This window comes from Euphorbia lathyris, chromosome 2 (genome assembly GCF_963576675.1).
Source record: "Euphorbia lathyris chromosome 2, ddEupLath1.1, whole genome shotgun sequence".
In the NCBI taxonomy this organism is placed as follows: domain Eukaryota; kingdom Viridiplantae; phylum Streptophyta; class Magnoliopsida; order Malpighiales; family Euphorbiaceae; genus Euphorbia; species Euphorbia lathyris.
The window spans coordinates 88892687-88914608 of record NC_088911.1 but is presented as its reverse complement, the minus strand read 5'-3'; the positions used below and the strand labels follow the sequence as shown (position 1 = coordinate 88914608).

The window sequence follows — 21922 nt, the reverse complement described above, 5'->3', positions numbered from 1 at the left end:
GTTGAGCAATCTTCACAAACTCGACCTCAGGAATATTGATTCGACAACGATGCCGCATCTTTTTGAATCGGTTGATAAAATTTTCAACCGGTTCCCCATGTCGTTGTGTCATTCGGGACAGTTCCGCGACACAAACCTCGGGCTCCGTTCGATAAAATTGGTTATGAAAAAGTCTTTCCATTTGTTCCCATCCATGAATGGAACCTGATGGCAGAGTGGCATACCAAGAGAACGCTGGTCCCGTTAGTGATCCTGGGAATAGTCGCAAGCGCAACATGTCGAAATTCGTATCCATGCTCAAACCACTGCACTGAAAGGTGAAGCGTGCCACATGTTCTACGGTGGATTGCCCTTCCTCTCCTGAAAATAAAGTGAAATCAGGGACTCTAAAATTGTGAGGTAAGGGATAGAGTTGGTCATACTGCCGTGGGTACGGTTTTTGGAATTCAGGCCGGTACACCTCTCTCACGGCTGGCCCATAAATTTCTTGGACGATGTTCTTTATACGTTGGGCCTCTCCTACGTTGTTGGTAGGTTCCACGCGTGTGTGTGTCGTCCGTTGTGGGTGAAAGTTGCTTCCTCTCCCATTGCCCCCCGCATTACGAGCATGGCTCTCCTCGTAATGTTCGACATGGTTACTAGGTCCAGTATAAGACCTAAACTGTTGTTGAGGCGGTGGGACTTGAACGGGTTCTGGGCTGATCCTATCGCCGCGCTCATTGAACCTGAGGTTCTCTTCTCGAATTGGTGGAGGGGTATACCTCTCACCGGCGCCTGAGATCGGCGTTCCTTTTCCATTGCTTGCCGGTCCTTGGGATTTTGACTTTTGAGAGAAAAGTTTGGCGCATTTCTTCGGGATTTTGCCGATTTCTCCAGTTAAATCGACAATCCTCTCCTCGAGAGCCGGAACCTTGTTGGAGTTGTTTATCGCCTCACTGTTGGCTTTGAATATGGCCTCGTGGTTAGCCTGCATTGTGCTGTATATAGCTTCACTATTCTCTCTCATGGTTTGTGAAAACCCATGTAGGAATTGGCTGATTTGTTTCTCCATATTCGCGAAAAATGGTGCCAAGTCGAATACGGGTGGTTGTTGGTTTGCACCCCCGCTATTACTCACCTCCTCGGCCACAAAGCCTTCGGGCATCCCGGGCTCATTGTCATGATTCGGTTCTGATTTTGACTCTCTTCGAATTCCGATGGAATTGGATCTTTCCCGGTGTTCTTCCTAGGAGGCATCCTCCGTGAGTACTTATAGGTGAAAATGGTGAATTTAAGTTAGTAATCTAATGTTGAAAGAGAAAGAACAAGAAAATAAATAAATACTTATATTAATGGCACAAAAGCAAAGCATGAAAAACAATTGGTTTAAAAACTGAATGAAAAATATATACGTGGTACGAAAAGAAACAGGCTTTTAAAATTTTTGGCTAAGCTAAAAAAAAAACAAAATGTCCCACTGGGCGTGCCAAAAATTGTTAGCGATATTTTGCGAATATGCTAATTTCAACCTTGTCACGTGTGGTTAGGATGCGGGTGTGCCAGAGAAATTATTCCTCAATTATTAAAGACGGTTAAGTTTATGGAATTTGCGCGCCAAAACTTGAAATCTAATCGAAGCGATTGGCGAGGGACGCAAGGATTGAAAAAGTCCCTCTTGGGTCTCTAGCGCCGTTATAAAAACTTTGCTAGATAATTATTTTATTTAAGCTAAGCGTATAAATTGAAGACGAGAAATTAAAGTGCGAAATTGACACGAGATTTGGTGAAAAATCGGTATTTTATTGATATAAATCAAAGTTTGAATACATGTGTTTGAGGTAAGCATGAAATTGAAAATGAATTACAATTGAAGAACTTCTATACTAATCATATAGCCAATTCAATTGAAATGGAAGAACAAATCAAATACAAGGAATTGAGATGCAATTAAAATAAAATTGGAATTCAACAACAAACTCGGAGCCACAATAGCTATCTCGGATTGATGTTGATTTTTGGTGTTGGTGCGAGGTCCTCGGAGAGCTGCGGTCGGTCGGGCCCGTACGGTATGCGCTTTGTGCTATGTCAAAAACGTTGGTAGGCAAATGGGGCAGATTTAAACCTTAACTTCGGGAGGTTCGTTTGGATGTTTATGAACACGGAATTGGACGAGTAAATAGGCTAAATTTAACTTCAGGAGGTCAGGAACAAACTTCTATAAGGGATCGAAGGCTAAAACGGAGGCTAAGTAAACGAAATTGAGAGTTGAAAATGACTGGACGAATCTGGAAAATTCTGGAAACAGAACGTCTAAAAGAATTTGGGTTGGAAAGATCGGCTTGTAAATAGAGTTTCTGGGCACGGAATTGGGTAAATGAATACACTAAATCGAAATTCAAGACATTAGGAACAACTTTGTCGAAGGGATTGAAAGCAAAAAATGACTTTAAACAGACGGAATTGGGCTTTGAAAAAGGATGGACGAATCTGGAAAATTACTTCAGAAATGAAATTCTAATTGAAAGCAGAGTAACAACTTAGAAACACTAATTTGAGTTGAGAAACTTGAAAAGAGGCTTTTGGAACTTGAATTGAAGATAAAGGAGAGCTAAGAAAGGAATCGAAGCTAAGAAAAACGAAGAACGAAAAGAGGAGCTTGAAGAACTTTGAAAGAAACTAAGAACTAAGGGACTTAAGAACTTAGAACTAGAGAGCAAAAGCTAGGAATTAAGCATTGGAACTTTGAGAGGGGGTTTTTGTGTTGTGATTGAGTGATTTTTTATGAAGGGGAGGGGGTCTATTTATAGTATTTTGGAGTGGCATTTTGGTAATTATTAAGTGGCATTTTGATAATTATTCACCAACTAACTCAACTACCTCCATGCCACATCACCCCACTACCTCAACTTCCACTAACTACCATCAACTTCCATTGACTGCTTCCAACTGTTGCCGGAAGAGGCGATACGCCCCGTGTGTTCTTGGTTACACCCTGCGTATTGAAGCTTGTGCGTTTCGTTGATGGTATCTGCGCGTGGCGCCTCTGGTGTTACGTCCCGCGTAGGAAAGTACGCGCTGCGTAAGAGAAGGACGCCCCGCATGTTTGTGCTCCTGAACTTGGAACGCCTTGTTGATGCGCTTTACGCGTGACGTATAGGAAGACACGCCCCGCGTAAAGCAGTCTCTGAAGCGGAACGTCTTCGGGTGTGTGGAATACGCCCCGCGTGTGGAAATACGTATTTGAGGTGAGCTTACGAATTGTTTTTCTGATTTTTATTTATTATTATTATTCCCTAAACAAAATATAAACTATATCCTAAATTTGACAAACAAGCATTATATATATATATAAAATAAATTTTATTTATTTTGGGCCAACAATATCATATCCAATTTTTTCAATAATATTATTTAGAGAAAAAAGAGAAGAAAACGTGAAAACAGAAAAAAGAGAAAAGAAATAGAGAACGTGAAATCGGAAAAAAATGTGACAAACGGAAAAAAATGTGGAGAACAAAAAAAAACATGAAAAAATGAATCAGACTGAAAACTGGCAAGCGAAAAAATGTTAACATGAAAATGGAAAAAACGGCAAAAATACGGTGTTCTAAACTCTAGTGTAATATAATTGCTACTCGTACATGTTGTTTTTAACGAACTACTTGTACATTTTTTTTGAACGGACTACTTGTACATGTTTGACATAATTGCACTAGTATTTTATTTTCTATAAATGACCACAATAAAAAAAATGAGGTTGATTTCAGTTTAATTATAACTAATATATCTTCTTCTTTTTCAAATTTAGACGACTTTAACATTTACCGAGTATTTTCCTTTTCTTTTTCTTATACTAAATTTTAAAGGTATTTTAAAATTGAACAATAATTAGTTAATTCAAATGAAAAGTTCAATTTTAATTTGAATGTAAAATAAGATAATTGTTGTGTCAAACTTGATGAAAAATAGTTGACCGACATTGCAGATTACACAAATCTTTTGTAACTAAGTGCTTTTATTTACATTTATTATTTGTGTTTTCCCCCTTTTTTTTTGCTTTTTACGTTTTTCTGTTTTCTTCTTTTTTTTTTTCAGTTTTCTATGTTTTTTCATTTTTCACAAACTGTTTATTGAATCATTTCTCTAGCCATCAAAATCTCACCATTTTCTATAAGACTTAGTTTGGATTGGTTATTAACCGGTTAATAACTGGTTAAATTAACCAATCCATATGAAATACTCTATTGGTTTGGTTATAACCAATCCAATAGAACAAATAAATTAATAAACCAATTATTTTTAGGTTGGGTTGGATTGGATTGGTTATTTTTTGAACACCCCTACTCTCCAATAAATAGCCACTCCTTATTTCATTTTTTTTATTAATAATTTATTATTGAAAAGTCTCTCCTCTCCAAAAAAAAAAACAAGTATGAAAGTATTATTGTAGATTACATATATTTTAATGTCTTAAATGACTAAAAGTTAGTAATTGTTAACGTTATTTTTTAAAGAGTAAACTGAGAGTCTCAAGATGCTTATATCAAATAACACTATAGTTAGTGAAAGAACATTAACATTAACGTTAGACTACAATTATGTAGTCGTATCCCTTATTATCTTGATCAGTTAATGATCATTCTGACATTAAAAGCAGCATCTTCTGCTTCCAATGCCAATTCAATGTTTTTGTGCCAATTCAATGTTCCTATATTATATTGGATTGAATGCTCACCAATCGTTACTAGTCTTTTCCCCTTACACTTCCAGTTTAAATTTGGTAGTATCATATTAGAGTATTGAACTAATTGCAAGATTATGTTTGCTGCTTCAGCCTAATGGCAAAACCAAATTCATCCAAAATATTCAAAGCTGGTTCAACATCAAAACCACAAAAGCATTTTGATATAGCAGATAATGACAGGATTAGCAAATTTCCAGACTCCATTCTTTGCCACATTTTGTCATTTCTTCCAACTAAATATTCAGTTCAAACCAGCATTTTGTCTACAAGATGGAGATTTACCTGGACATCAGTTGCTGTTTTAGATCTTGATGATCAATTGTTCAAGGCCTATCATCTCCCAAAAAGGCGTAGAATTTCAGCCTCTACGAAATCCTTTACGAATTTTGTGAACATGGTTCTAATTTTCCGTTCACATCCCTTTGTTCAAAGATTTAGACTCAACCTTGCCAACTCCTATCCAACCTCAGATGTTAATTCATGGATTTGGGCTGCAATTACACATAATGTTGAGGAACTTGATCTTTCTATGGGAGGTAAGGTTAAACTTCCCCGAACTCTTTTCAATTGTGGAAGTATAGTGGTTTTGAAGCTTGCATCTGATATTGACCTCGATGTTCCTGAATCTGTAAGCCTTCCGAATCTCACATCTTAAATATCTCCAAAGCTTGTGTGATGACAGCATAAACAGGATCTTATCTGGCTCCCCAATCCTTGAAGAGTTAGTGATCGACAGAGATCATGAAGATGGTGTTAAGATCTATTCTATACTGTCATCATCACTGAAAACTTTGATAATTAGAAATTCAAGAGTGTATGGTAATCATTACAAGGTTGTTATTGATGCTGCTCAACTCGAATATCTTGAGCTTTATGATGGAACAAGTGAGGTCGTGGTAGACAGTATTGAATTTAAGGATGCACCCTCAATAGTAAAATCTACATTTGACTTTCCTTATTTGTCTTGTGATCATGTGCCGCGACTTTGGAAAATGCCTGGTAGTATGTTTGGAATCTGCAATGTTAAGGTTTTGAGCTACCCTTCACCTATGTTTAAGGTATGTCTTTCCTCGTTATGTTAAAGCTACCTGCTTGCACTCTATCTTTATGGAATTTAAGCTAACAATACATCATATATATATTTCTCAAACTCAGCTTTCCTATGCGGATATTTGCTTTGATAATTTGACCCAATTGCTGGTGCAATATTGTGGAAATGACTTGTCAAGACTTCCTAAAATCCTCACACAACTACCGAATTTGGAAGTTCTAATACTCAATAAGGTAAGTTCGCACGGGACAAGTTGAATATTCTATATAAGAACAGTTCTGGTATTTTTGCATAAATGTTTATGCAAATATTTGTTTTCTACAGTTAAGTAATTGCGATCATACAATTACATGCGAGGCTTGGAAACAGGAAAAGTCTGAGATTAGTTGCTTGAAATGTTCACTTAAAAGGCTTCAACTCGGAGAATTTGCCACCGAAGAAGGAGAGATACAAATGCTAGAATATTTTCTAGAAAATGCAAGGGTCTTAAATGAAATTAGACTCGTAAGCAGATATAGAGATCCTTATAGAGCTCCTAAAGAATCAGCTTTCCTCAACAAGCTTTTAACCAATCCAAGGTGCTCAAACGCATTTAAAATTATAATATCTTAAAATTTGTTATTATAATTGCATCCTAGGTTCCACCCACCACATCTTGATGATTATTGACAATATTTTGACATATTAGACCAACTCTAATGGAGAGTTTTTGGTTGTTACAATCCTATGTGGGGTTGTTACTAACCATTAGGGTAGTTATTACAAAAAAATGTTTGTTACAGAATTAAGTAACAAAGAATGGCTGTCTCCCTAAAATCCAAAATGTAGAAAATTGAGGCCCACGGACAGCTCTGGTGCGCCAGATCTGGCGCGTGGAGTACACGTGCCAGATATGGCGCGTTAGGCGCTGTCCCCTGCTTCAATTTTCTACTTTATTGGGATGGTTAATTACAACTGTGGTCCTGTAAAATTACGATTTTGATCCTGACAAATTACAGTTTTGATACCTATTGTTAATTAATATATTTTTTTAACCCCAAAAAGTTTTGAAAAATAAATCTTCTCTAATGGCATGTTACTCCACCTTGTTACTTACCCCACCTAAGTCACAATGGTTGTTACCAACCATTGTGGATGCTCTTATATGATATAGACAGCTGTTTTGTTAACACAGTCTAAGAGGTTCTGAAATGAGTACTGTCATATAGTTTTTTTATTAATCTAGCATGTTAAACAGGACATTGTACTTTTATTTTGTTCTAAGATATATAAGCTTTCTATGTAATGCCATTTGAATTGTTTTCAGTGATGAGATTTGCACTTATCTTTGCTAATAAGATTGATGATTCTGTCGAGTTCACATACCCTACCCATCATACTAACAAAGGAAAGGCCAAGTGTTATCTCGGGAATACCCCTAAGTATATTAAGGGTTTAATTGACAGAGCAAAACTATGTTCTCGTGTATAAATAATAAATAAAACGATGGGATTAATTCATGGGTACCAAGCACACCAGTCTTCGACATGTGAAAATAATATATGGCCTTTCATGCAAACCTAGATAATAATTGCATATTTTAGCAAAGATAATAATAATTCACATATAAGGATCAAAAACCATTTTTCTTTCTAGAGTACAAACGCATGTAACATGCGAATCCTAATGATCTGCAACAATTATGTGTATGATGAGTGTAACAAAATGATTAAAACCCACATGGATTGATTTCTTTTCTATAGGAAAGCTCGTTACAACATTACCAGCAAAAACATTTTGGCAACAGCAATCAATAATCTCACATAGCAAGGTCTGGGTCCAGCCTTCTTTGTATAGCAGCTGCAGCCTACAAATACAAATCAATTTTATATAATCAGTCTGAGATTAAGATCCATCAAGTGAAAAACATTAATGAAGTCCATATTCTATAAACCTCACCTCGAAGTTGCCAAGCTTGTATTGGTAAAGCATTTCTTCTCTGAGTTGGGCTTGCTCTTTCATTGCTTGAGCCTGAAAGTAAACATAATAGAGAATGTGATAATGAGTTAGAGAGTACAATTAGTTATCCGTAATTCCTATAAGGGTAGTGAGCTATGCTCTATTTTAGGGGTAATTCAGGTATGATGTACGGTAGGTGGAGAGTGTGAGAAGGGGCAGTTGTCTCCCTTTTAGAGAGTTGGCTCTACTCTTTGAGTAGAGAAGAACTCGGGCTCTTGGTGGATTTGGGATTTCTTCTGGATCTGCATTTCACCTTTCACTTCTGTTTGGTTCATATCTTCATACAATAATATTAGTTCATCTTTAGTTGGGTTCCTTTCTGTGATTTGTATCTGTTGGTTGTTTTTTATACTTGCTTCTTTCAAAAGGTGTGCAAGACAGCTAACACTTACATTTTGCATCACACGAATAGGTATAAATAATCTAGGAACTAAAAATAGAAAGTGAAAGCTAACCATTCCGCTCTGCATAGAGATCTTCAGAGCTTCCACCTCTTTTTCCTTTTGCTTCTCTCGTTCCATCATTAATTCTTTCCTGAGATATGAATATTACTGAATTAACCCACAAATATAAATGCTGACAGTTGTAATAAGATAGACAATACTGAAGAGAATATTCACAACTCAATTTCCCTGAAATTTCAAACAGGTCAGCAGTTTGCAGGTTCATGATTTACTTTGAATGAAATTCTACAAAGGTTCAACATACATAGTTATTCAGGTCCCTTCTTGCAAAGAAAATTCAACGGATGGTAGAATCAGTTTGAAATTTCAAACTAGATACTCTTAAATTTATTGTAAAATCGGTCCTAATAAACAAGACGTTTTGACATACACATCTGTGAAGTAAACAGATTTAACCTTTTCCAACTTTTAGACTTCAAAGAAAATGGAGGAAAGAAAGAAACTATGCCACAGGAATGGCCATATATAATCTTGAAACCAAGATAGTGATGTAAAAAAAAAAAAAAAAGCAGCTGGATAATAATATGTATCTGAATCAATTGCGTTGAGAAAACTACAAAATAATTATATTTCAATCACATATGAACTTCTTAATTTGACATGTTAAGGCAGTATGACATACCGGCGCTGTTCTTCGTCATTAAAAATTGTACGTTCTTTTGCCTGGACCTTTTTGAACCCCTTTTTCATTTCCTTCTCCATTTGACGCTTTTGATAAGCATCAAGGTTGTAATACCTGCCAAAACAACCTGAAGTTACTTCCAGCATTAATAAGAGATAAAGTATTAGTGCCTTCAATATCCCTCACAACAACTGGCCAAGTAAGTTGCAGCTACGGACAAAGCAAAAAATTGCATTTGAACCAGAAAAGATGGTATTCAAAAAAGAGTACAAGTAGCACAACTTCTTACAACAGAATGACAATAAAAACTAAGACAACCAAGAACCACAAAAGCCTTACTTCTTAGAAGGAAATGTTGCCGTGTTGTGATCCTCCATGAATCTGCACAGTTAGAAGCCATGAGGCTAATAATGCTCAAAAGACATTCAAAAGTTTGTATTTGAAGATTCAATGAAATTTACCAATAAACTATATTCCATGAATTGCTTGTTTTATGAGAAAAAAATGCAAGCAGTTGAACAGTTACTTACTCCTTAAACATCTGCTTCTCTTCCCAATTAGGCAGACTTTCCATGTTCACCTGCAAAGAAATGCAAACTTTCAGGAATAATGGAGCAACAAAGAAAAATAAAATAAAAAAATTACAGTAACCCTAAAAAAACAGTTCTCTCAGCAACATGATATGGATCTACTTCAATTGAACCAGTCCATTTTAGTATTAGAATAAATTCAAAAAGACATTTACAAATATGAAATTTTGAAAAAGGCGAAGAAGAGAGAAACTCTATGAAAGAATGCTCCAAAAGGAACTTCAACCTAAGTTTAGATTCTTCAAATATTATAAATATTATGTAGGTCTATGTCCCAAGTAAAAAACTTAGTTGCTAGTCTTAGCAAGGGGGCAGTAGAGAAAATGAAAATACCTGTTTCACTTCTAATAACCATGCAGTAAATTCTGGCCGTTTATTCCTGCAATTTAGAGATCAGTGAATAGGTGCAGAATAAAAGAACAGAGAATATTCTGCATAGCAATAATAAGGAATAAATCAAGAAAGAAACTATCGACAGACTTAATCATTGAGCAGTATAAAAAAAACACAAAATTGATCAAAATATATATTTATAGACTGCTCATTCTGGTCAGAAATTGCTTTTCAAAACCAAAGATGCAACCAAGACAAGCTAAAACATTATTTCAGTTGTGAACGTCACATGACTTATCTACAAAATATAAAACATGGAGATGAACCATGTATTCATCTCAACATGCAGGATCGCATACACCACGTTTTACAATTCTCTAAAATCCACACCTTTATTTAATCAATAACATATATGTAATATCAAAAAGAAATACCAATTCAATTTCAGAAATCAGTTGTTCCCCAATGGATGCTGGATGGCTTATGCATTTGCTTTTTAGAAAGTTGTACACAAGGAATTCAAGCAAAAAAGATTGATTCTTGGGACCAGAAACTCACTGTAAGCTTCAAAACTAGTTCTGTTGCATCTATAATAAATGAAATATCAACTCACCAAGGAACGACATTTATTTTGCAAATAATAGTAACATGCAACATAAAATTATCATTCATCTCATTTGTGTAAATATCTGAGAAAATCAAACACAAATTTCCATCTCAAATCCAAACAAATAAGAAACAGAGTTGTTCTGTGTTCTTGTCTGCAAAATGAGACCCCTAACACAAATTAAACTTGAATTTCTCTTCTTAGAATAGTTCAATAACGCTAAAAGTTCATCAGAGTTGTTTTATATCGGATTTCAATTTAACCACTGAGGCTACAATCATCAATCAAAAACTGAACATGTTACTATGAAAAAAACAAGCACGATTCAGAGCATTTGGCATTAGAACCATAACAGATAATATGCAAAAATAAACAGGAGAGTTAAGCCCCACAGAGACAAACTTACCACATATCAGTTTCTCTAATAACCCCATATTTCCCCCATAAATTAGTGACTGCCCCCTTTTTCCCCCTCTCCTTTTTCTTCTTCTTCCTCTCTTCTTTCTCCTTCCTTTTTCTCTTCTTTTCTTTCTCTTTCTTCCTCCTTTTTCTCTCCCTTTCCTCTTCCTTCTCTCGCCTCTTCCTCCTCTCCTTCTTCTTCCTCCTCCTCCTCTCCTCTTCGGTCTCGCTCTCGCTCTCACTCCCACTGTCCTCCGAACCTGAATCAGACTCCGAATATACCGACTCTTCACTATCCGAACTCGAAGAAGAATCGTAGCTTCTACTGCGTCGTTTTCGTGATTTTCGCTTACCTTTTTCTCTTTTGCTGCGTTTTGTGTCTTCTTCTTCGGACTCAGATTCGGAACCGGAGTGCTTATCTATAGGTTTTACTATCTTGTGCTTACTGGGATTTCTACGTTCTGAGTCGGAATCGGTAGCGGCATTTTCTTCAACTCTACCTTTCGATTTCCTGTGCTCATCTATGTTGTCTTTCTCATTTGCAGAACCATTTTGATCTTTAGCCATGTCTTCTCCTCTCCAATTTTTGGTTACGGTGGTCTGGGTTTATAGTTTATTGTTCAGCTGCTGCCCATCTGTTGTTGTCGATGCAGTGAAAGCTATGGAGAGTGAATCCGATATGGGCATGTTATTGGGCCGGACCTATAACTGAACCCAATTCTTGGAGGGAATGGAAAATTACCAAAACAATCATGTTTTTAATTTGTATTCTTGTAAATACCGAATATAGTTATTTGTACAAAGTGAGCTGCTATATACCGCATCCAAATTCCGGTCCACCGCCCATTTTGGACATATTTGCCCTCCTCACTTTTTGAAACAAGAAAATGGAATTTGCTCAAATCCTCTCTACCTTTCTTGCATTTTCTCTCCAAAATCATAAACCCGAACAACAATAATTAAAATTATGAAAATAATTGATATGTGACAATTGGAACCTCGAAAATGGATGATTACGAGTCGGAAACATTAGGATTTATATTTTTTTATCAAAGAACTCATGAAAATAATACATACTTTTCATGACGATTTTGCATTTTTTCGTCACAAAAAATAGAAGAATTTTTAATTTTTCGTCACAAAAAATTGAATGATTTAGTATTTTTCGTCACCAAAAATTTTACGATTTTGTATATTTCAAAATTTGGCCTAAACGGATGCATCATACAACCCGACCCATGGTGGGAACGGATGCATCATAAAACTATTTGAGGCCATAAATTGATTTGATTAACTTGCAATCTTTTTGTTCGCAGCATAGTTCAATGGAACCTATATGTTGTTCCATATAGATTTCTTCATCCAATTCTCCATTGAAAAAAACAATCTTTACATCCGTTTGATGCAGTCCTAGATCTAAACTTGCCATTATAGCTTAGATCAGTCTAATCGATGTGAACCTTACAACATGTGAGAAAGTCTCCTCAAATATATCATTTCCTGTTGAGTATAATCCTTAGCGGTAAGACGTGCTTTGTATCTTTCCATACTTTCATTCTCCTTTTTTAGAACTCATTTGTTCCCAATAGTTATGCGCCCTTCTAGTAAATCAAACAATGGCTAAACATGGTTCGATCTCATGGAAGACATTTATTCTTCCATTGCCTTAAGCCACTTGTAATTTTCAAGACGTAAGAGATTCTTTTGGAAATTTCTAGGCTCCACGTCATTTTGAGTAACTAAAAGAGCCGTGACTTTGATACTAAATCATCGACATTCGACTTTTTTTCCTTTTAGTGCAACGTGGCTCCGAATCCTTATAAACATATCACATATATTCATATGTTCCCACTTAAACCAATCTCCATATTCTAATAAGAATTAAGAATCTCACTCCCACTTAAAGATGTGATCTAAATCATTCGTAACGTTTTGAGGTATTTGATCTTGCTCTTATTTCTCAAAATTTCTCCCAATCGAATGGAGAACCCCGCTTGACTTTAATTCCTCAAATAAAGTGAGGTCATGATCCACTTTTCCCAACATAAGAAACTCATTCTCTAAAAAGTCATCGTCTCGTTATTCTAATTCTATCACACATCTATCTTTATTTTCTACCATTAAGGCACATCCTTTTGATATATATAGATATCTTATAAAGATACACTTTTTTTTTTTTGCCTTGGACCTAATTTTCCAAATTTACTTGAGGTATCATGGGCGAAGTCATTACAATACAACACCATGGCTTGAGCATGTTCAAATCGGGGTTTCAACCTATCCACAATTCATATGGATCGACGTGACAAATTTGGAAAGTACTTTATTTAGAATATAGGTGGTTGTTAGCAACACATCTCCCCAATAAAAAAAAATTGGTAGAGACCATAGCAAGAAGAATTCTATTTCTTCTCTCAACAACAACATTCTCTTGTGGAGTATAAGGAATGGACAATTGATGAATCCCATTGTCATCACATAAAGTTATAAATTCATCTAAAGATATTACCAACCAGTCAATTATTAAAGCTTTAATCTTTCTTTCTAATTGATTCTTTTTAAAGTTCGTGAACTGTTTTAGTGCCACATGCACCGAAAGTGTGATCAATGCGTGCAACATCTCTCGCTAGCATTTCAGCTGTAATTTTTTTGCAAACCCTGCTTCATAATTTTTTTATTTAATATTTGAATAAATAAAGTATTTATTTTTTTAAATACTCTATAAAATCATCTAAAAATTACAAAAAAAAAATATATTTCAAATCACCCAAAAATTATAGTTTTTTTTATTAAAATTCCAAAAAATCAAAATTTAATTTTGGGACATTTTTTGAATTGACCAAATTGTATTTTGACTTATTATTGTTGTTTGTATGTGTCCGTCGACTTATTTTGATGTTTCTGATTGTCATATGCATGATTAGAACTCTCAAAATTGCCTCGTTTTTCCCATAAGTTGGTTAAGTTAAATAACTTGAGGAAAATTAGGAATTGCAAAATGAACACAGATGTCATGTGAGATAGCAGGGAGGCATTACATCTAGACCGGTGGTCTAGCTTGTAGGCAAAATCACACAGTTATCTCCCGCATTGCTTTATCTTATTTTCTTCGTTCTTTCAAACATAATCATCTTCATTACTGTGCATAAAGGTGAATGCAGTTTGATTTCTGAATGCAAAAATGCAAAAGACACTCTTCAACACCTAGTGTTGGTACCAAGCTCATGGCAGTTGGCACACTTCTTGTGCACTACGCCTAATTATCTGAAACTAGCTTCTCCGCTGCCGGCTCAGTACCTGAATTGCTGCTTTTGATGTTTTACTCGCAACGGATTCACAAAAGGGACATACATCAACTAATTTCACATGCTTCAATAGACATCCGATTATTCATTTTCATTTCATAGATGGATTAGATCGCTTCACCACAATGGTCATTCAACCCAAGCAAGCTTGTTGCAACTGTCCAAAAAGGGAAGATGCAAATTGTTAGAAATAAACCCAGAAAGCAAAGCAAAGCAAAGCAACACAAATAGACATATGTAAGAAAGCATTCATCTATAGCTATAAAATAAATCAGAACAGCAGATTAGGTCCTTTGGAAATTATGCATTCATCTTTTACATTTTGCTTTTGTTTAATGTCAAATATAAAGCCTATAAAGCAAAATTGTCAGCATGCAGCTCCTGTAGTCTGACATATATAATCTGAATTCAGAGCAACTCAAGAACCAAGCAAATGCATTAAAATGGATTCTAATATTTTACTGCCTAACAGTTATTAATTGATAGATGCATATACATGGGTAAAATAGGCCAGCATTAGCATATCCAAAACAATGTCAAGATTTACAATTTGCAATTTCCCAGCTTCTCTAAAAGTAAAAGTATAAAATGGGAAGAGTGTTCAATTCTTCTCACATTAGATTAGATCACACCCTGAGACGAGGCAATCTAAGTGATGTGATTCTGTGAAAGACCATGGGAAGCATAAAAGCTTTATTAAGTGTTTTTTAAATGCCTGTAATAGTTATTCCATGCCAATGCCATACCATAACAAGAAAAAAACCATACACAACACAAGTTATTATCTAAAGTTAGTAGCAAATTTTGAAAAGCTGAATTGATTGCTAAAGTTCATATATGAAAGAGCTATCATTTACTTAGTTGATTCTGCATATACATATTGCTCACCACAGCATCATTTCAACTTCAGAATCCATGTTAGCTATGAACTTCAGGTGACTTTTTCCAAACTAGCAATAGTACCAATAAAATCCATTCAATCATTCAGCACTTTTCTGTCCTAAGCTAAGAATTGTCTTTGTTTCTTCATCTTCATGAATATTATCAGCTTTCATGCTTTCCAAAAGCCTATCAACTTGCTTTCCACCCCTGATATATACCTTGATTAGGGTATGATATATTTCCCTATCTTTTGGGACCTTTGCTTCTAATAAGTTCACAAATGATTCTACATCTTCAACATTGCCATTATCACCAAGCCAACTCAATATGCTTGAAATCAAACATCCTTTGGGTCTCCAACCCTTATTTTCTGTTTGTACAGTCAGAGCTTCCTTCATGCACTGAAAAGCTTTTTCCATATTTTGCTTATCTACATATCCTGCTGCAATAATAGCCCAACTGTTTGGAGTTGGGCGCTTCTGCTTTTTTTCCTCAATATCTCGTAGAATTGCTTCAGCCTTTTCAACTAATCCCTTCTTACAGTAGCCAATAAGGACAACACTTGGAACTCGGAAATCATAACAGAGGGCAGATGACTCCCACTCTTGCAGTAACTTCTTTGATTCTTCAAGTTCCCCTATATTGACTAAAGAACCCAGCATGGTTATATAATCTTTATTGAATTCTTTCTTACACTTAGCTTTTTTAAGGCCCCATATTCGCATCATCTCATCCTTGTTTCCAAGACTTGCATGAAGTGAAATCAAATGATTATAGCCTAGTGAATTTTTACCAACTAACTCTTCGCATTTCTTCAGGTAGACAAGTGCCCTCTCTTTTAAGCCGGCCGTTATGTAGATATTGGCCACTGTTGAACAAGTAAGCCAATCCAATGAGATGTCAGGTTGGTTCTCTATTTCTTCCAGAAGTTTCTCCACACCACTAAGATCATCTCTTGCAGCACAAGAAGTCATGCAAATTCTATAACTGTAATTATCAGGAGAAATATCATTCTCCTTCATCTCAGAAAGCACATTAATAACCTTTTCTTGCTGACCAGTCTTATAATAGAGGCACATGAGATCATTATATGTTAGAGTACTAGAAGCAAAACCCAACTTCTTCATTTTCTTCATATGATGAAGAGACTTGTCCACAAGACCTTCTCTGACATAACAATTTAAAAGAGCACCATAAGTTTTATCAGTTTTATCTTGGTCATTTAAGTTTTGGAAGTAGCTCTCTGCACATTCCACCCCATGAACCCTACCAATCAGATCCAACTGCATAGCCAGATCACCTGGTGAGAATGTGATTCGTCTCTTGCTACTCATCCACTCAGAAACCTGCAAACTCACAACACAATTCCACAATACTAAGAAAAAGAAATGCAGAACAAAAGCAAAATAAGATTTCATGCGGATATTTCAAGAAACCATATCATCCATCTATCAACAAGAATAACTAGATGAATATGGTAAAAGAATCCCATAGATAATGAACTTTTACAGCATGAATTAGAAGTTTTTTTCCATGTACAGGTAACAGGGGTTTTCAATTTTCTGGTGAAAACCTCAAAAGAACAAGGAAATCAATATCCATCTGCTAATAAGTCAGGAGCTAGTTTTGCCTCTTTCAATCAATTATTGGACAGACGATGAAAATCGAAATGGAGTACTCAGAATTTGACATTTATTTTTGAAACTCAATTCCAAATCGTTCTATTTGAAATAGACACTCATCAAAATAGGATTAGATTAAACGAATTGCATCATATATCCTCTCGTTAAGAGTCACAGCATCCATATATTCTATTCTGTCTGTACATATTCTAAGAAAACCAAAGAGAAGTTTATACGGAAAAAAAGCTAACCTCAAGAGCTTGTGAGTAGCGTTTGCGGGCACGTAGATCTTTGATAATTGCTTTTAGTTCAGGCCCTTCGATTTTCTTACCTCCTTGAACCCATTTATCAATCACTGGAACCAAACTGATAGTTGGGTGGCCAAGGGGACTGATCTTTGAGAATAGATTTCTGCTATAGTTTCTTCTTTGTAAGATTGCATTTGGCTTGAGGATAATCATATGGGTTCTCTTCATGGATGTCCAGAATCGCATTGATGCCATTGTAGACAAAAGGTATGGTGCCAATGGTGAGTGTATGGAAACGAAAAAGGTTTCTTCTTAGGGTTTTAGAGTTTGTTAGAAATGTTTTAATCCCAATTTTCCTTTCGGGATGCGAATATGCATTTATCAGAATTAATAATCTTATTTTATTCTGTTAGGAATAAGGTGTTAAATAAATGAGTGGTTTGATAGGATTTAAAAATAAACTAAGTTTGAGTAATGTGAAACTTGGTTCGAAAGCTCGTGAGAAGGTTCGGTTATTGATTTATTAATAAGCTCGATTATAATTTGTATGAACAGATTTGTGAATAAATTTGGTTTGATTATTTTCTAATGATAGTATTTATATAAATGAGAAAATTACTTTTTGTAGGTTTTAAAATAATGTAGTTCTGTGTTAAAGAAATTTCAAATAAACATAATTAATTAATTATTTGCCACCAAAATTTATAAACATAATTAATGAGATATTCACGGGCAAAATTCCTAGATATGTGTAAATTATATATATTATTTTGGGAAAAGTACAAAAATAAACTTTGTGGTTACACCTGTTTTCAATCAGCACCCTGTGGTTTAAAAATTTACAAAATGGTACATTGAGGTTCATTCCGTTAGCAAACACATACCAAATTGACTAACAGTGTTAAAAGTCAAAGGAAAAAAGTTAATTTGGTCCTTATATTGATTTATTTTATAAATTAACATTCCTTATTATCTAATCATCACAAACAAACCCCTCCATCCGCCGCTTGAGAGAGAAGGTCCTTCTCTCTAGATCTCAAGCTCTCTTTCACCACCGCCTCCCTCCTTCCCCGTTTTCTTCTGCTTTCTTTCTTCTCCTCCATCCTTTCTAAACCACCGACTCTTCTCTTGCTTGTCTTCGGTTGCTGCTGTTGAGTTGAGGAGGAAGAAGGAAGCTTGTCTTCCTTCTTCCTCCTCCCACCGTCTTCATTTTTTCTGTTTTCGTAGTTATTTTTTTGTTTGTATTAGTTTTTTAGTTAGATCCTATATATTTCATCGTATCTCTGTATCCGTTTGAACTGCGTCTGGTGGTTAAACTTTCTGTTTTTGTAACCCTTTCTGTTTTAGCAAGGACAGAACCGGTAGATCTTATCCGTAGATCACTGGATCTACGTGGTTGCAAAAGAAAGGACTTAGATCCGAAGGTTCAGAATGGTTCAAAAGCTGAAGATTGGACTACAGTTGCTTTGCGGCGAATTTGGAGTTACGATCTATATATAGTTCAAATGTTGTTTATGTTTAATGTACCTTTAATGGCTTTTGTTGCTTTTAATAGTCATTTTCTTGCTTTTAATAGTCATTTTCTTGCATTCGTGGACTATGTATTAGGCTTTGCCTATATGTGTAAGGTTTTATTCCTTACTGGTGTCTTATGTACTTGCAATTTTATGATTTAATGAAATATTAGCATTACTATAAAAAAAAATCATCACAAACAAACCCCAAAATTAAAAATAAAAATCAAATATTCTCTCTTCTTCTTTTTCTCCCCCTTCTCTCTCATCTTTGTTAATTTCTCTCCTTAAAAAATCAATCTCCAGTCTATCTGCAATTTATTCCTCAATCACTTGCTACCGGAATTCCAATTCCAATTCGTCCACTAGAAACTCCAGAACTTCCAGCCACAGTTTCACTTTCCGGTCTAATCTCCTCCAACTAATTCAAAACTTGGTGAACCTTCGGTCTCGCCGACGGCGAAGGATTAACACAATGAAGAGCGAATTTCAAAGTATTAAACAATTCATCCCCAATTTCATTCACATCTTTCATCAATTCCAAATCAAAAACTTCATTAGTCAATTCTTATTTAACAATCGAAGCAACCCACTGAGGCAAATCAACGCCGTTCATTGCTTCTTCGGCTTCTCGGGGAGATTTTCCGGTGAGAAGTTTTAACATGATGACTCCGAGGCTGTAAACATCAGTTTTCATGTTTGCTTTTTTCAGTTTTGAAATCTCCGGCGCTCTGTATCCTAATGCTCCGACGGTGGCTATTACGTTTGTGTTTCCTACTGCTGTCATTAGACGAGAGAGTCCGTAGTCGGTGACCTTTGGAGTAGTGTTTTGATCGAGTAAAACGTTGCTTGATGTTAGGTTTCCATGGATGATGTTTTGGTAAAACACATCAATAATAAAATTGTAGAGAGAGAAATTAATAAAGAGGAGAGAGAGAAAAGAATAAAAAAAAGAGTAAGAAATTAGAGAGAGATGAAAAAGAAGGTGTATTTGATTTTTATTTTTAATTTTGGGGTTTATTTGTAATGATTAGATAATAAGAGATGTTAATTTATAAAATAAATAAATATAAGTACCAAATTAACTTTTTTTCCTTTGACTTTTAACACCGTTAGTCAATTTGGTATGTGTTTGCTAACGGAATGAACCTCAAGGTACCATTTTGTAAACTTTTAAACCACATGGTGCTGATCGAAAACAGTAGTAACCACAAGGTTTATTTTTGTACTTTTCCCTATTATTTTTACAACTTTTAGTCTCTTTAAATCCATATTTGTGAAAATAGAAAGCCAATTAATCCTTTTCTTTAAAGGTAAATTATAAAACTGGTTCAATTAAGAAACTTATTTACATATTTAGACCTATTACACTATTTCTTACAAAACTATACACTTTCAAACTAGACTTTTCCAAAGTAATATATAACAACTCGTTCTGTGTAAATAATGTTACCTATAAACTTGCAAAGGTATCTTGTTTTATGTCAGAAATGATGGAGTGATATACTAGTCCTCCAAATTTCTCATTTTATCTTTTTTAACCTAGGGCAATACAATGCCGGATGCTGAAGATGTTCTGATTGCTTTTTATTTGAACATAATATTTGCAGGGATAGTAAGAATGCTACATGCGAAGGCTGACTGAAGAGATTGTCAATTAGTTCTTGCGTTTAGCATATGGGAAGATTTCTTTAACTTATTGAGTATATATTATTGTTATGTTGGTTTGAACTGATTGGTTGCATGTATGTTGTGGGTGGTGCTGCTGAGATAGGTTTACAATATATCTTCCACTTGGCTTGTTATCTGAATGAGTATGTGTATGTATATGAAGCATGTTGGCTTGTTCATGCTTGATGTTCTGCTTAGGAAGATAGAAGTGATTGAGTATGTTTGATGTACTGTTTAGGAACCTAGAACTCGTTGATTTAGGAAACTAGCCTGATTTTTAGTATATATATTGTTATGTGGGTTTGAACTGAACGATTACATATATGTATGATGTTGTGGGTGATGATGAAATGATTGGTATGAACTGATTGGTTAGATATAATTGTTTAGGAAGCTAGGACTCATAGAGTTTATGTATGAATGATCATTAAGCATGTGGCTGATTAGACATACTCTAAAGCTTTGAATGTTTGATGTTTTGTTTAGGAAGCTAGAATTATTCAGTATGTGTACGAATGTTCATTTGGGCATGTAGCTGATTAGTTACATGTATGATGTTGTTGTGATTGACCATACTCTTATGCTATGAATGTTCATTGAGTGAAATAATGTTCATGCCTACAACATATGGTTTGTGAAGCATAGTCATATGGTTAACCTAAATCTCCATTACTATGTATCCTGTCAATTGGCTTGTTATGCTTATGGAAAAGTATTTAACATGGTGATGAAGTTGTATGATTCTAACAACACAAGTTTATAACTAAGCTTGTGGTGACAGTATCATACACTTCATCACCATACTAACTTCATCATGAACTGTACAATCCAAGTGGCAGGTACATAGTGGTGGTTTTATGATGCTATGAGCACAAGTTTTAGATATGCACGAATAAGTTGTCTATTTGTTATAACATGTTAGACATACTTTTAAAGCTGAAAATGTTATGAATAAGTAAGGAATAGACATGCACGAATAAGTTGTCTACTTGATATTCTGTTTAGGAAGCTAGACTGATTGAGTATGTGTATGAATGTTCATTGGGCATGTAGCTGATTAGGAATACTCTTAAAGCTGAAAATGATGAACTTGCCTTATTCCTTTTTATTTTAACATGAGTTATGCTGATGAGATATGTTTATAATATATTTTCCACTTGGCTTGTTATCTGATTGAAACCATTCAGAATGGTGATGGGTTTTTGATGCTATCAGCATAAGTTATGAACTTGTGGCTAGAGCATCGCAGACTTCATCACTGTGCTCACTTTTCAGCGAGTACAATCCAAGCGACAAATATATTGTAAAGGGTTATTTATGTGCATTGTTATTAATGTTCATTTTGGCATGTAGCTGATTAGGCATACTCTTAAAGCTGAAAATGATGAACTTGCCTGATTCCTTTTTATTTTAACATGAGTTATGCTGATGAGATAGGTTTATAATATATCTTCCACTTGGCTTGTTATCTGATTGAAACCATTCAGAATGGTGATGGGTTTTCGATGCTATCAGCATAAGTTATGAACTTGTGGCTAGAGCATCGCAGACTTCATCACCGTGCTCACTTTTTAGCGAGTACAATCCAAGCGGCAAGTATATTGTAAAGGGTTATTTATGTGCATTGTTATTAATGTTCATTTTGGCATGTAGATATAAATTTCCATTGTGATATGAGAATACTCTTATACCTACGAGCTATACTGTATGTGTATATGTCTATGTATGAAGCATGTTGGCTTGTTTTATGTTCTGTTTAGGAAGTAGAACTGATTCAGTTTGTGTATGAATGTTCATTAGGCATGTAGCATGTTGTGTGTCACTTGAATATACATATGTTTTATATCAATTTAGGAATAGACATAAATGAATAAGTTGACTACTTGTTATAGC

At 35.1% G+C, this 21922-nt stretch overlaps 2 protein-coding genes and 1 pseudogene across 4 annotated transcripts; all 3 read right to left on the bottom strand.

The window, feature by feature from the left end:
- Positions 1-7309: 7309 nt before the first annotated feature.
- LOC136218878 (uncharacterized) lies at positions 7310-11444 on the bottom strand. The gene is made up of 8 exons (XM_066006038.1): positions 10795-11444; positions 9782-9827; positions 9389-9438; positions 9198-9239; positions 8859-8972; positions 8228-8306; positions 7713-7784; positions 7310-7620 (listed from the first exon to the last, which is right to left on the bottom strand). Exons 1-8 carry the CDS (start codon positions 11352-11354, stop codon positions 7573-7575), a joined length of 1011 nt encoding a protein of 336 aa, XP_065862110.1. The 5' UTR covers positions 11355-11444; the 3' UTR covers positions 7310-7572.
- Positions 11445-13778: 2334 nt separating this feature from the next.
- LOC136218877 (pentatricopeptide repeat-containing protein At4g21705, mitochondrial-like) lies at positions 13779-17225 on the bottom strand. Of its 3 annotated transcripts, none has more exons than XR_010683962.1 (3): positions 16848-17225; positions 14950-16320; positions 13779-14249 (listed from the first exon to the last, which is right to left on the bottom strand). XR_010683962.1 is itself a non-coding variant. In XM_066006037.1 (2 exons), the coding sequence occupies exons 1-2, from the start codon at positions 17097-17099 to the stop codon at positions 15073-15075; spliced, it is 1500 nt and encodes a 499-aa protein (XP_065862109.1). In that variant the 5' UTR covers positions 17100-17225; the 3' UTR covers positions 14764-15072. The 3 variants fall into 3 exon arrangements, 1 of the variants encoding a protein (XP_065862109.1); XR_010683961.1 differs by having other exon boundaries at positions 14981-16320; XM_066006037.1 differs by lacking the exon at positions 13779-14249 and having other exon boundaries at positions 14764-16320.
- A 1458-nt stretch (positions 17226-18683) lies between these two features.
- Positions 18684-19229, bottom strand: LOC136217217 (probable leucine-rich repeat receptor-like protein kinase IMK3; annotated as a pseudogene).
- Positions 19230-21922: the final 2693 nt, after the last annotated feature.